The sequence below is a fragment of the Polypterus senegalus genome, chromosome 1 (assembly GCF_016835505.1).
Source record: "Polypterus senegalus isolate Bchr_013 chromosome 1, ASM1683550v1, whole genome shotgun sequence".
Taxonomy (NCBI): domain Eukaryota; kingdom Metazoa; phylum Chordata; class Cladistia; order Polypteriformes; family Polypteridae; genus Polypterus; species Polypterus senegalus.
In genome coordinates this window covers 91,301,579-91,317,578 of record NC_053154.1, presented here as the reverse complement: position 1 = coordinate 91,317,578, position 16,000 = coordinate 91,301,579, and the positions used below count along the sequence as shown (strand labels likewise).

General features: G+C 35.1%; 1 protein-coding gene across 1 annotated transcript in view; it reads right to left on the bottom strand.

Moving 5' to 3' along the window:
* Positions 1–3,069: 3,069 nt before the first annotated feature.
* gtf2h1 (general transcription factor IIH, polypeptide 1) overlaps positions 3,070–16,000 on the bottom strand; it is a 73,189-nt gene continuing 60,258 nt past the window's right edge. Inside the window, exons 13-15 of the mRNA XM_039753234.1 lie at positions 9,735–9,850; positions 3,742–3,834; positions 3,070–3,600 (exon numbers count right to left, since the gene is read on the bottom strand). Coding sequence (XP_039609168.1) covers positions 3,514–3,600; positions 3,742–3,834; positions 9,735–9,850 — 296 coding nt within the window. The 3' untranslated portion in view covers positions 3,070–3,513. The remainder of the gene's footprint in view (positions 3,601–3,741; positions 3,835–9,734; positions 9,851–16,000) is intronic.

Here is a 16,000-nt window from a genome sequence, read left to right as displayed (position 1 = left end):
TTCACACTGCTGCTGCTGATTAACCGCAGTCACTGGCTCTCATTTTAATTGAAAGCTTAATATGTAGTAAGTAAAGTAATAGTCTAAAGAATCCATACATTTTTAATGTTTTTTTCTGACAATCAAGTGATTTTTTCAAGTAGTTGAGCAGCAGAATTCTAATTTTTCTTTTGAAATGTGCATTTGCTATATCCATTAAAAATAATGGTCCTTGCTTGTCACTAACTGAGAAGCATGAGAGAAGAATGGGGATTGATACTCACCCGGACAGTGACAAAACTATATTTCTAAAATAATATCTGCAATGAGCACAAGACCGTTAGGCATTAAGAATGGAAATTAATAGAACAAAATATAAAACTGTAATAAGTGCATATAATGTGCATTTACACTAATTTTAATTTCATACTGAATGCATTTCTCACATTTGTTTATTGCAACACAATTTTTAATTATAAAACTGCATGAGAATTGATCAATTAAGTGAAGTTTTGTTTAACAAAATACAACACTGAGAGATGGTTTAAAGTCTGAATGGAGAGTTTAGGAACAGGATGAAAGCAGCTTGGTTTCAGAAGGTGGTCTTGCATCTGTCCATACTAGTACATAAGTAAAACCTTTATGCATGTAATTTCTTTTTTAAATATACTAACTGCTGCAAAGCTTCCAATCTGGAGGAAGAAAAAGCTTGCACATTTGTAAACTAAGTAAAGTGAATATAATAGTTTTACAATAAGGGAAAAGAACAAAATTTGGACAGTAAGAAAGACTTTTTTTAACACTTTTAATACTGTAATGTGGCATTTAGCTACCAGTGTTAACAACACTGTTAAGCATTAGCCTGACAATAGTTTAAAGAATTATTGTCCTTTATTCTATATAGACTATGATATACAGTACATGTTTAAAAAAACACCATAAAACCTTAGAATTATGGAATTGTATCCTCTTGACTACTGCTTCATTGTTGCAAGAGGTGAACAGGCCAGCCTGCTAAAACGAAGGGGGCCTTCATCAGTCTTTTACATGGAGCTTCATGACTTCAGGCAGGCAAAGAATGTAATGGACAATGCAACTCTCTTTTATAATATAATGGACCCTTATGTCTATCCATGTGGAGGAGTCTTAGTGAAGAAAAATCATACAGTAATTATGCCGAGTGGGACAGAATGAACACAAAAAATTCAAGATAACAGCAGCAAGGTAAAAAAAAAATATCTAGCTCCTTATCTTTCAGAGGCCGGCATATTTATTGCTTGGATTATTCAAATAAAGAAACAAAAAGATCACCAACATGATTAATGTGATTAATGGTAATTATGCCGTCCACTGAAGTGATCAAATAAAAATACCAGCTAGGTAGTTCTCTTAAGTGACCTTTGACAGTGAAAAGCAAAAATAAAAAACACCTGGATCTCTTTTTGTAGAAAAAATGAGCAAAAAGGCAGACTAGAGTAAAATAAACCAATGCTGTCAAGAAACAGCATAGTACCTGTTTGAGCTCAGGCTCACACCAAAAACCTGGCAAAAAACTTTTTAAAAACTATATGATAAATGAATGATTGTTGACTGGAACACATTAAAAACTACAGTTAAAATATGGGGAAGAAATTCTATATTCAGTAAAAGCTATCTTCTTGTAGTAGCCACTCTCTTACGAGGAAATGGGATGATTGGATTATTCTCAATCAGGGCTTTTTAGTCAAAACCTTTCTCTGTTGTGCATTGAAATGAATTGCACTCACACCCAGTATGCTTACTTATATAACTCGAAAAACATTTTGGTTGGCTCCCTATAAAGGGCTACATTAATGTATCACTGTGAAAGATTGTTGCCACAATACCTAAGGTCCAATGTGATCTTTGGAAATTAAACAAAGTTTTTTTTAGATTTGTCTAGTAGTGAGAAATAAATCGACTTTTCAAGATGTTCACATAAATACCAGCCCTTATCTCAAAATCTACAGCATTTCAAATTTAAGGATCCAGCCATCACTCTTTCATTTAGAGGAAATCAGAAAACACTGTAATGATGAAAAGTTATGAGGAAAAACAACACATCTCTTAATGAGGAGTTAAAACCCACTGAATGAATTGTGTGGATTTGCACTTCCGTAATGTACACATGCTCTCGTCTGGAAAAGGAAGAATAAGGTGCCTGGCATATATGAAATATTCAGATAGTGACTTTCTTTTATCATTCAACATTTTTATGTCTTAATCTTCCTTAAAAACATTGGCCAGTCAAAGTCTTAAATTTCCTAGTTTTCTTTCACAAAGTTATTTACTTTAGGTTATTTCATACCTGTAAATGGACTCTGGAGCTTTATCGTACAGTACTTTTTTTTTACCTGTTTCTGATCTAGGATAATATGAATGGTAAATACTCAAAACTGGTTTGGTTTTCTAAGAACTTTACAAAATAAACTGTCTATTAAACAGAAACTCTTCTGAACTATTAAAGAATTACTGGGACACAAATACAACTGCACCTTCTGCCCAGTAAGGTTAGCATCATTTAGGCCCCACTGTCCAAAATTTTCAAACTTGATCATACAAATTCTCTGAAAACCAAGAAAATAGACATAATATAGCTAATCAATAAAATAAAAATACTAATCTGTGATTATGTTTTTTCGTGTAATGTGTGAACTGTGACCTTACGGAATCAAAAAAGGTATTTTTCATAGTGGTGTTATAGGCTTTAAAAATATTCCTCCATACATACTCTTGTTACCAATTTCTAGACTTTCTATAAGTACAGGCCAATTACATTTTGAAATTCGCCAAAACTCCTTAAACACCTAAAACTGCCAAGATTGTTCAAGGCCTCTGTGTACACTAAGATGTGGGCAACAACCAACCATATTTTGGACCTACAAAAACAAGTGCCTTGGAGCTAATAAAACACCTTTACTGAACAGCATCTTCTCAAAACAGGTGGACTATCACCATATATTGCAATAATCCTTTTTACTGTGATTTTTTGTTTTGTTTTAATTCCATAACAAACCCACAAAACTAGACACCGATGATGAATGAGATTCTTTTAAATAGGAAACCCTGTAGTCAATTACTATACATTTTATTTCTTTTTTTTTCTAATAAAGCAGCACTATTAGTATGAAACACTTTGCAGTTCCTGAGTCCCTGCGATTTAAAAGAACAAAAAAATACTGAATAATTGCCATTCTGAGTTCTCACAGTTTGGTCGTTATAGATACATGTGAATGAGTGAGTTTCCACATCCTCTCAGAGTTTAATTTACTCGCTCTCCAAGATCCTTTTCTACTGCATTGTGCAAACCCTTCTGAGGAGAATGGAAAAAAAAAGAAGTAACAAACACTGTCCATCTCCCACTAGAATTTGGGCAGAATTTCACTTATATAAAAATATATATAAGAAATTCAACAGGCCATTTCAGAATGTTTCACTAATATTGTGAATTCCTCCTTGCTCTTCCTTTTTTTTGTCAAAAATCCCACAGGCAACAATTTTAATAAGAAGTTCACATCATGTTTTTCTGATCATTCTCTTTGATTGCCACATGTGGAACTTGCTATATGAAGCTTGTAGCATTTCTTCTAAGTGACCTGTCAGCTGGAAAAACAGGAGATACAATTTAGTAAGGTCCGTCATTAATCACTTTCTTAATCTGTACTCAAAAAATAATTATTACAAATTTACATTTCCTATACACAATTCAATCAAAAAGAGGTGAATAAATGCAGGATCTCTTACATTTGTGCTCAAGTACTGCCTCTGGACTTTCTCTTGGAACGGACGAAGCTTGCTAGAATGAAACCGTTCCAGGTTACTTTTCATTTTCACAACCTTGTGTAAATAAAACAAAAAAAGAAAAGAAAAAGAGAAAAAAAACTAAGATTTTTAAAATTACTACCCAAAACCACCTGACCACTTTAATATTCAGTTCTACACAGCTATATTGTTTGTAGATGTTGGAGTGGCTTGACAAACAAAAAGTATTTCAATGTTTCTACAGATTAGGCCCTTTGATTATGGACACTATGGCACTTATCATTACACAGTAGCAATCCTATGGGTGTAATTCATAATGATCTGCTTTTGTTGCAAAACATAGTGAAATATTTCTAGAGACTGAAGGTGCATAGATAGGAGACAAGAATGGAATTGGCCTAACAAATTTCATGGTGTAAAAGGGAAGCCTGCACTGGTAAAATTGTAAGTCCCTTGTAGTGCTAGTTAGGCAGTTAGCAGTTTCCCCAAGATTGATGTGCATTACATGATTAAGAAGTACACTGGAATCAATTAGTCATTGTGCACAAAAGTGAGAGTGCCTCTTCAAACCAATTGATGGAAGAAATAACCCCAAGAATGCCCAAACTTTTAATCAGAAATTAAGAGATCACAGATGCCATGTTGTACTAGGATGCCACAGGGAGCTCTGGCAGGGCAGCCCAATGACTTTCTGAAGGCACAGCTGACCTGGAAGCAAGTCTGGAGTTACCCTGGAAGTAACTCCAGGAGGGGTTTTAAAGGTTGCTCCTTGCCAGCACCCCACTGTAACAAAAGTTTAATATGTCTCTGTCCTCTGTACAAGTATATTTTTTAAATCTACTTTTATTTCTACTCACATGCACTGTTGACACAGATTTAGCACAGGGGCTCATAATTTAGAACTGCTAGGCAAAGCATAAGACAAGCCAGATAAAGACAGCTGGGGAAAAGTGCACTATTTTTCGTCTGTCAGAGTCAGCATGAAATTGTATCCTTTTTGCTTTGTTTGGAATTGTATTATTCACTTAAGTGGGGGCCTGCACATGAAGAAAGAGTATAAAGCCTTGGAACACTACCCAGCACACCTTTGAAGCCGATGGATGAATGGAAGATAAGGTCATCCAATCCTGAAAATCCCTCCAATGCAGCAGCGAAAATGGCAAACTGTACACATCGGGACCCCATTCCCAAACTGGGTTCTTGCCATTGGCTTCCTTTGTCTGTTATGCAGCGTAAGCCGTCATTGAAGAAAGCCAAGTTACTTCTCCTATGTGATTTCTTACCGCCGTACCACTAACGGAGGTGTATTGCCTTTTAATATCATATCTATATTGATTTGGGTTATGTAACATGCCGCAATTACAAAAAAATTCATACCAACAAAGGAGCTATCGCCCCCTGCTCATACACCCACTGAGCTTGGAGTTGGGTGGTACATTGAGGACACAGGCTCAACTGATTGAGAGACAGTATGCCCAAAGTAAAAAAAAAAAAACTGGGTGATGACCAGGAGAGATACTGGTGCTTGTGACAATATAAGTTTAGGTGTTACACAAGTGAATAAGCCTTGCCTCAAGATAAAATGGACCCAAACTTGTTTAGTAAGTCCCAGTGGGCAGATAAGGTTTGTTTAATATTTGATACTTTTTTTTTTGTTGGAAAATCTCTTCCTTGAGTCTTTGTATCAATAAATTATTATTTCTGGCAAGGCTTTTGGACATCTTTGCACTGTGTTAGTGAGGTATACAAAGGTAATCTATGTCATAAAACAAAGTTTAAAGTCTGCTTTGATGATTTAAAAAGGATTGATTCGGAAAGAACAAATGGAGGACCACCACTGGCAAAGCACAATGACAAAGAGCAAACCAAACTAAATGACTGAGGTTTCATAAGACAGGTTCCTCCAAGATCCTCTCAATTGATGTTCTAATCATTTGCACCTGATGTGGTGTATCTGCTTTTCATTTTAGGTATTTCAAGAAGAGATAAATGTAGGGGTTGTACTTGCTTTTTCCACCTGCAAATTTTGTATTTACATTGATTTAAATTATACAATGGACTACAAAATATAACGAACATCATGCCACATTTACATTACCTTTATGTACAAATACTGTTTAAATGAAGATCATATCTTGGTATGTCCACATACAGTATGCTAAAAAAAGAATAAATATTTAATGGGGTGTACTTAGTTTTTACATGACTGTATTGGATATATACAATTGTAGATGGGTAGTGGGGAGTAATTACCCTTATCCAAGGTGGAAGACACTTAATCCTGAATTCATGCATGATGATCAGAATTATAAGTCAATATGATTATGTGATATCACTTATATATTATCACAATCCATTTGTTATTTTAGACAATACGTGTGTGTGTGTGTATGAACACATACATATATATGTACACATATTGAAGCTTTCTGAAAAACAAAAAGTGGAACTTATGTTTAGAAATGAAATTCACTATAGATGAAACCTGGATGAAAATTAGTGTTCACAGCTTTAGGAATTACAATATCATAGACCTGCTCTCTAACAATGATGAGACAGCTTATAATGTTACAATGTGCTAACAATGAGGTGAAGACACAACAATTAAACGCTTAATGTCATAAAAACCAAATAGGTGGTCATACACTTTAGGAAAAAAAAGGAAGTCAGCTCTCCCATCTACAATGGAGGGGGATGCTCTGGAATAGGCGAGTAGCTTTAAATTTCTTAAGAGTGAGCATGAACTGAAGTTGGCACAACACATTTCAGCTCTTGTCAAGGCAGCACACTTTCTCTTGTCAATGCTTCTACTTTCTCAGAAGTCTATGGACAGACTGAATTTCTCCATTAGTTCTCTTAAACTTATATAGGTGCACAGTGCTATCCATCCTTACTGACTGCATAACATCATGGTACATCTCCTACTCAGCTTAACAGTATTACAGTGCATCCGGAAAGTATTCACAGCACATCACTTTTTTCACATTTTATGTTACCGCCTTATTCCAAAATGGATTAAATTCATTTTTTTCCTCAGAATTCTACACACAACACCCCATAATGATAACGAGAAAAAAGTTTACTTGAGGTTTTTGCAAATTTATTAAAAATAAAAAAACTGAGAAATCACATGTACGTAAGTATTCACAGCCTTTGTCATGAAGCTCAAAAATGAGCTCAGCTGCATCCCGTTTCCCCTGATCATCCTTGAGATGTTTCTGCAGCTTAATTGGAGTCCACCTGTGGTAAACTCAGTTGATTGGACATGATTTGGAAAGGCATACACCTGTCTATATAAAGGTCCCACAGTTGACAGTTTATGTCAGAGCACAAACCAAACATGAAGTCAAAGGAATTGTCTGTAGACCTCCGAGGAAGGATTGTCTCGAGGTACAAATCTGGGGTAGGCTACAGAAAAATTTCTGCTGCTTTGAAGGTCCCAATGAGCACAGTGGCCTCCAGTGGCCGTAAGTGGAAGAAGTTCGAAACCACCAGGACACTTCCTAGAGCTGGCTGGCCATCTAAACTGAGCGATCAGGGGAGAAGCGCCTTAGTCAGGGAGGTGACCAAGAACCCGATGGTCACTCTGTCAGAGCTCCAGAGGTCCTCTGTGGACAGACAAGAACCTTCCAGAAGGACAACCATCTCTGCAACAATCCACCAATCAGGCCTGTATGATAGCGTGGCCAGACGGAAGCCACTCCTTAGTAAAAGGTACATGGCAGCCCGCCTGGAGTTTGCCAAAAGGCACCTGAAGGACTCTCAGACCATGAGAAACAAAATTTTGTGGTCTGATGAGACAAAGATTGAACTCTTTGGTGTGAATGCCAGGCCTCACGTTTGGAGGAAACCAGGCACCGCTCATCACCAGGCCAATACAATCCCTACAGTGAAGCATGGTGGTGGCAGCATCATGCTGTGGGGATGTTTTTCAGTGGCAGGAAGTGGGAGACTAGTCAGGATAAAGGGAAAGAGTGCTCCAGAGTGCTCCTGACCTCAGACTGGGGTGACGGTTCATCTTTCAGCAGGACAACAACCCTAAGCACATAGCTAAGATATCAAAGGAGTGGCTTCAGGACAACTCTGTGAATGTCCTTGAGTGGCCCAGCCAGAGCCCAGACTTGAATCCGATTGAACATCTCTGGAGAGATCTTAAAATGGCTGTGCACCGACGCTTCCCATCCAACCTGATGGAGCTTGAGAGGTGCTGCAAAGAGGAATGGGCGACACTGGCCAAGGACAGGTGTGCCAAGGTTGTGGCATCATATTCAAAAAGACTTGAGGCTGTAATTGCTGCCAAAGGTGCATCGACAAAGTATTGAGCAAAGACTGTGAATACTTATGTACATGTGATTTCTCAGTTTTTTTATTTGTAATAAATTTGCAAAAACTTCAAGTAAATTTTTTTCATGTTGTTATTATGGGGTGTTGTGTGTAGAATTCTGAGGAAAAAATGAATTTAATCCATTTTGGAATAAGGCTGTAACATAACAAAATGTGGAAAAAGTGATGTGCTGTGAATACTTTCTGGGTGCACTGTATATTAGAGAGTAGTAAAAGCAGTCCAAAATATTCTTTCCACCCACCTGCCTTCTGTTTCACAATGTATACAACACTTGCTCTCTTCGAAAGGCAAATGTTACAATTAAAGATCTGAGCCATTCTATATAGTTGCTTTTCTCACTATTTCCTTCTGGTTGATAATACAGGACAACTGGCCCTTGCACCAGTAGAATCAGAAAACAGTTTATATCCTCATAAGTTACTGAAAAGCCAATCATAATAACAATTATTGAACCAAAACATTAATATGAACACTAGCAAAAATATGTTGCATATTATATATTGTATAGTGTTTGTGTGGTATTATTGTCACTGCTCTAAAGGGACATGCAAGTAAGAAATTGATTGTAATATGTAAGTTGTGCTGTATGCACCATGACAATACACTTGAACTTAAAATAGTTTGTTTAAACTTAAAATTAAATATAATATAAATAGTAAATAAATTCTGGGATAAAAAACAAGCAAAAAATGGTATTACCTTTATTAAGAACTATAAAACAACAGAAGACTATACCAGAAAGCCTGACAGAAATATGTATATAAAATACAATTAAATAGTTATCATTAAAAACAACAAATACATAAAAAAAATACCATAAAGTAACAAAATGAGTTCTGTTCAAGTAATACACATTAGACCTTATGAATTTCAAATGCCCTTTAAAGATTTGTTGAGTTAGAGGGGGTTGGGCAATACTTAAATGATTAATAAATGAAATACTAGGAGATTGCAGTTAATTAGAGCTCCAATTGTCAAATAATAATAATAATGTGACTTTTATTTTAGTTTTATGCTTTAATTTTTTTTTTAAATATTGTTAAATAAATACTTCCAGAAAAGCAGAGTACTGCACACAGAGGAAATGCATTCACATGGGAATAAGCTTTTGAACTTAAAAACTGCCTCTCCCATTAATTCACTTGTCTAAAGTCTTATCTTCAATTCAAAAGCTTGTTCCTTTCTGATCAGATTTTCTTTGCATGTACTTTTCTCTGTTTTTCAAGAATTATTAATGTAACTATTATTTTAGCAAAAAATGTGTGTGACGTTTTTTATAGACTTCTGTTTGGTAGTGTTTGCTGTGTGGTCCAGCATTGGTCTAAACTGTGGAAAACATGACACTAAAATTTTTTTCTAGACTATCACAATTAACCACATGGGATACGTAACACATAAAAAAATACACTTTTGGATGGAGAATTCCTTTAAAGAACAATTATTCAGGTTTTATGAAAACCCTCACATTCTAACATATACAAAAATGCACAAGTGTCCTAAAAATTCCATGAAAAGGAAGGGGAAGTGGGGAAATGATTAGGAGATGGTGGAGACCCACATAAAAATATATCAAAGATTAAAATTCCAGTAAGACCAGTAGTCCAGTATTTGACATCTCTGTATTGCTTACCTTCTCCTCCAGAAATGGAGAGTTTACCGGAAAGCAAGACCAGAAATGCCTGAGCAGTTCTCCTGCAGCAACATAAAGGTGTTTAAGCTCTGACTGTATGTCATTTGGCACCATTTCTGAAATAGGAATCGTGAGGAAAATTTAATAAGCGCCTTTTAACATCAAAATTCATTTAATCTGATAATAAACAGCACTGGGTGTTCTATTTCCTTCCACAAAGACCATCATATTATACTACAGGTAGCAGAAACAGCTGAAGTAAAATATTAAACATTTTCTCAAATATTTACAAAACTACTTAAAATGTACAACAATAATCACTCTTTTGCTTTAAATTTAGATTTTTTCATTTAATTTAATAACAGTAGTACAATACATACATTTTTGGTCAGATACAATTGTAAGTTGTACAAGCCCCTTTTCACATCATATGTATCAAAACAGGAAAAGATACAGGAAGCAGAACAGCTAAAATAATTAGAGACCATGTGTGACCAATTATTCAATTTTGCTACTTGATAATGGTATAGAAAAAGGCTGCCATGTTATGAAAAATGTTTGACTTTACCCTAAGTGAGTAAATTAATTTTTTATATTTTTAAGTAACAGAGGACATTGTTTATCATTGTACTTCAATAGTCAGCTCAACATTCCTCTAACTCAAATGAATGAGACTGCAAAGTGTAATCTAAAATAGGTTTATGATATTAGAATGCTTATTCCATCTGTTATTACTTTGGAAAGGGCTAACAGAAAAAGGAGTTATGAGAATAATGAAATTACACAAAAGCTTGAGAAAAATGCATTTTAGAACAATATATGGGGAATAAGAAAGTAAAACATATAGTCAAAGGAAATGGGTGCTTCTCATATCTCCTGCAGAGTAGATCTAATCAAGAATACATTTTTAACAGTGAAATGTATACAATATTGTACGGAGCTATACTGCTTGCAGCAAAGTTTTGACTTGCATTTACAAAAGAAATAATTGTAGAAAATGTTATATAAAATGTCTACCTTCAATAACCACTTACATAATTCTAAGTGAGTGCTATGCCACTGTATTTTTATTTTACTGTAATCTGTAAATGCTGGCAAGGAGGCCAGAGCATGAAAATAAGTATAGTGAATGAAATTCATCCTGAGCAAACCATACTATACTCTCCTATCTCAAAGTATGGGTATTCGGTGCACTGTAATAAAAGTAAAAAGTTAGATTAAAGCTAGGCTTTATCTAAAAATAATATATTTATTTTAATAATTCTTTGCATTTATATAGTGCTTCTCTCACTATTCAAAGTGCTCAGAGCAGAATCCCTTTTGGCATTTATGGGATTCGAACCTTTTGATTGCAAGTGCAGATCCCTAGCCTCAGAGCCACCACTCTGCCTCAATATTTTAATGGTGATGACTCTATTAACTAATGTTTGGGAGATATTACACAAACGTGCACAATGTTGTTTAACACAAATGGAAGTCTTAAAATTGAATCTGAATAAATCTGTTAGCCTTTATTAAATTATAACTCCAGGAATATGAAAGCTAATGAGAAATGGTGAAAGAGAAATACTCATATTTAGACTTCTGTAAAATATAATTTTATAAGCATAAGCTGAGAACATATAATTCATTTTAAGCCAAATATTCATATGTTTTGCTTAAAAGACCCGGAGGAAATTATAAAGAGTCAGTTAAGCCAATCTATTCATCAATAATTCTCTGAAATTGATAAGGATATTAAATGATAAGTGGCTCAAATAAAAACAAATAAATAAAATAATATTGTGATAAAGAGCATGGTCATTGATTTCCTCATCTCAGAACAAAGAAATCTTGAGTTTTTTAAACCAAAATAGAGATAATGGAGGTGATATCAATATGGTATTCTGTTTAGCTTCAGGTGGGGGAGTGACCAGCACATTTCTAAAAGCAAATATCATAGGAGTTCAGTTGTCATAGCTTTCCAATTGATACGACTCATGATTAAGAAGTGAACATTAAAAAAAGTCACAGTTTTTACAATTACCAAGACTGGTAGCACGTGGTGCAATTTATTATGCACAATTAAACAAAAGAAGACAGGATTAAACAAAATATATACACTGATAAATGCAGAAACTTAAACTATACTCCACCCATGTCAGAAGGCTTTCAGAGTTATCAAGAGAATTCAGAAAGAAATCCATCAGCAGCTTACAAGCAATAACTGAACAAATTCTCTAACTGCTAGAGAAAAGTAAATATTAGCAGCAAATTAAATGCAACACAATGTTTCTGGATGAAGATAAAAATGTTTCACTACTAAAGAATCAATGAACAAAAAAGTTTGGATTTTGTTTTCATAAACACTGACTGAAAATGTTTCATTTTTGAATCAGTATAAGAATATCTAAGCAAAGTAAAATAACTATTTCAGGTACTGATATTTACAAATGGAAACAGTGGAAATAGTGAATGGAATGGTAAATAGTTTATATTGATAAGATCTGAAAGACTTAGGCTGCTAATAAAAAACAAATGTTGTTGAGATGTCCCAGAAACAGGCCAGCAATATTTGATTAACCAACTTCATTTGCAAAGTGAATATCAGAAATAAAAAGGGAGAAGTTGTTAAAGATTTCTGTGGTACATGGGATTTTGTTCCACAATAAATCCTTGCAGTATTGCTACCAGAACCAATCACCAATTCAGCCCAGTCAGGTTTGGCATATAAAAAGAAGTGTCACCATGGGGTCTAACAATTCATAAAGTGAAGGATGAGTAGGGTGAATGTAAACCCAAACAAGCAATATCCATGTATGGGATAGATGTCCTGAGCCTTGGTGAAGCAAATCTGCTCTTGAGACATGAAGCATAAATTTAATGGTGATAAAAAGGTTAATATTGATTAAGACCACCAAAAAATGGTCAGATACAATATATTTGAACTGGCTTCTTGAAAAGCATTTGATTTATAATCAATTCTATTGTTTTCAGGGTAGTATATTTTTTATTCTATGATTTACCTCAGGAACAACTACAGACAGATGTGGTGATATTCATATGTCTGAGCCTGAAAGATACATACACCTGGAGAGTGACAAAATAGTTTCCTCAATATGACCTCAACAGAAAAAAACTTTTGACTGTTGTTTTCACTTCTGCACCAAAAATCTATTTGAAACCAGAAAAATGAAAATTTAGAGATAGAGGTGACATTATTTCAAATGATACCACCAAATAAGTTTGTAGTGCAAAACTTCAGCTAAGAGAAATGAATGAGATACAAATGATTAACATATAATCAATCACCTGATCTCTATCAGAGTACAAAACTATTGTTGTATTCCGGTTCTAGTCAGACTGTCAAAACCAAAGACCAAGTTCAACAGACTTGCTTTTAAGAGAACTTTTTATTAATGTACCTTTGGACAAATCTAATGATCAACTTTATACTCCTGCCATCTGTTCTGCTGTTGCATGCTATGGATAATGCTACATAGAAAAAATAGCAATGCTGATTGCCAACCTGAGAACCAATTGCTGGTGCAACGACTCAAAAGGATGCAATGTCAGCAGGAGTAAGACCAAGACCCCCAAAAGATAGCAAGACTACCCTTAGAATGGTGATTAATCTGATCCAAAACAGAGGACTGTATTAATTCTATTCGTAAAAGTTAAGACTATACCCCTTAGCACATGTAACAATTTTGTAGTTTTTGTGACCATAGCACCACCTGTAGTTTGGACAGACTATTTGGCCTATCTGGAACTCTTTTGTTTCTACATGTTGTCATGTATCAAAGTGTTATGTTTCTGATCTCCTTTACAGCCAAAGCATTCTGCTGATTTTCAGTCAAACTAATATGACTTACTTTTATAGATGTATTTGTAATTGTGATTAAATTACTTTAAAGTTAAACTCCTTTTTAATGCATTTTTATCATTATTTTTGTCCCAACACTGGAGGGCCACTGCTGCAACCTATGCACTTACCTTTTGGTCAAACTCAGTATTACATCTAATCTCACTTGTAAACAGAACCCCAATATATTTAAACTTAATAATAAAGATAAAAACAATACATTTTATTTATATAGTAGAGAGTACAAACTAGGGTGGTCACAATGCCAAACTTCAAAATTTCAAAAATGCCAAGTATGGAAGTTAGTGCCATTTTCGATACTCAATACAGTATATTATGCAACTCAATAAAACAATTATTTAAATAAATAACAATACTGAATGCATTAAATTTTTACATTTATGAAAACAAAAGAAATTTTATTCATTAAATGCAAATACTTGAAATATTGTAATTCTTTGCTAAAGGTAAGAATAAAGTTATGTAAACAATAAAAAGTAAAAAGTAAATCCGGTCAACAGCTTTTTTTTTTACATTGATTAAATAGATACTGTTACTGAGGTAGTATATTGAAAGTTAAAAACATGTCATTAACTGTTAATTGTGTTATTAAGTATTGCACGTATTTGTAAACAATATACATAACATTTTTTTAAATAAATATTCCATAAACATTCAAGTAAAAATAATATTAACCCTTTCGGCCCTGGACTTTCTGCTTTTAAGGAAAAAATATTTGAGATATTCTACCTTTGGGGTGTCTAGGAAGCTCAAAAATGAAAAAACAAAAAAAAAAAAATCATAACTATTGTTATACAATAGTTGTCAAATAAAACAAAGTGGAGCTACTTGCTATGCTATGTGGTGCACACAGTCCAGAAGCATCCATCTTCACTACTGTGTTTTGCGGACTGTATGCCAGTCTCTCCAGTTTGTGCTAATAGTCTGTGCATGCCCGGTTCCAACGGCTGCAAACGTGCCTGTGCTTTACAAAACGCCTGTGTATTTATGTACTAGTAATAGGATGTCAGGGCTGAAAGAGTTAATGTGTTCTTTTGTAAACAAATGTTTCAGTTTATTTCTCAGGTGACTGCTTTTTGTTGACAGTAATTCATCTGTCACTTTGCACAGGAGAAATCGTTTTTACTTTCTCTTATATGGAGTATAGAGAAATTATAGTAATCGTGAAAAAATTCAACCTCAAGATTTTGATGAATCATGATGTTTTAGACCTTCCAAATCCGAAAGTACTGCTTTTTGGAATTATGCCTGTATGGTGTGTGGGTGTGTGTGTGTGTGTGTGTGTGTGTGTGTGTATATAAACACGATAACTCAAAAATGCAATGAGATGGATGAAATTTGGCATGTGGTTGTTACACCAAAATTGTAGATCTGTATTTACTTTTGAACACATGCTCAATTTTAGTTTTTTTATTCATGGAGCTGCAGAGTCTGATTTATTCAACTTTCCAATTATAATAATTGTTTAGTATATCATTGATTTGACTTGATTTGTTGTTGATGATAGGCATGTCAAACACGCGGCCCCCGGGCCACATGCTGGCCAGAAACAGAAATCTGTGCGGCTGGCACGACAGACCCCAGTTGGCACTGAACTTGTACAAAATGATTACTATCGTTTGTGATTGAATCATTCTGCATCTTCGGCGTTACTCACTGACTTTTCTTACTTCTGCCTTCTGACAAAAGCAAGTTTTCCCATGACATTACGGTAGCAGAAACATCTGCTAGTATAGCCACGAGCCTTGACCAAAGTTAATGAGCCGCAACGTCACAACTGAAGTGCTAGGCTGCAGCAGGTGCGGCCTTAGGCATGTGCAAACTGTGCACCTGCACAGGGCCGCCACGCCAATATATATTGAATATAAAACAGAAAGAGAAAATAACGACATGGCTGACGGCAATGTGGCCGAAAAACATTGTGTTTCTTGTTAATTAGTACGCTGTATTTACTAATGTCGCTAGAGTCGGAGCAGTAAGCTATATGCAGTATTATAACGTTCTGCCATAATGAGAATATCATGGGCCGCCACTTGGTTTTCAAATTACGGACACGCACATATAGAAGCATGCCATGAGCACGAGGTGGCTATGCAGTGTCCGCAATGGACGTGGCCATCCACCGTGCATAAGATATCATATTGACATTGGCAGGTGAAGGGGCCATCAATTCTTTCTCTGCCTAGGGCTGCCACAAGTCTAGAGCCACCCCTGCTAGGCTACACTACTGGCTGGGCTGCTGAGACTGGCCACTGGGCAGAACTGACCATCACGAGTAGTAATAGCCCACATATTTTCACATTTTTTGCTCTAGTTTTATGTAATTTTGTCCTAGTATTGTAACGAATAGTTAGTGCAGACTACAGATGAAGATCTGAAGTGGACGCAAGAAGTTGGTGAG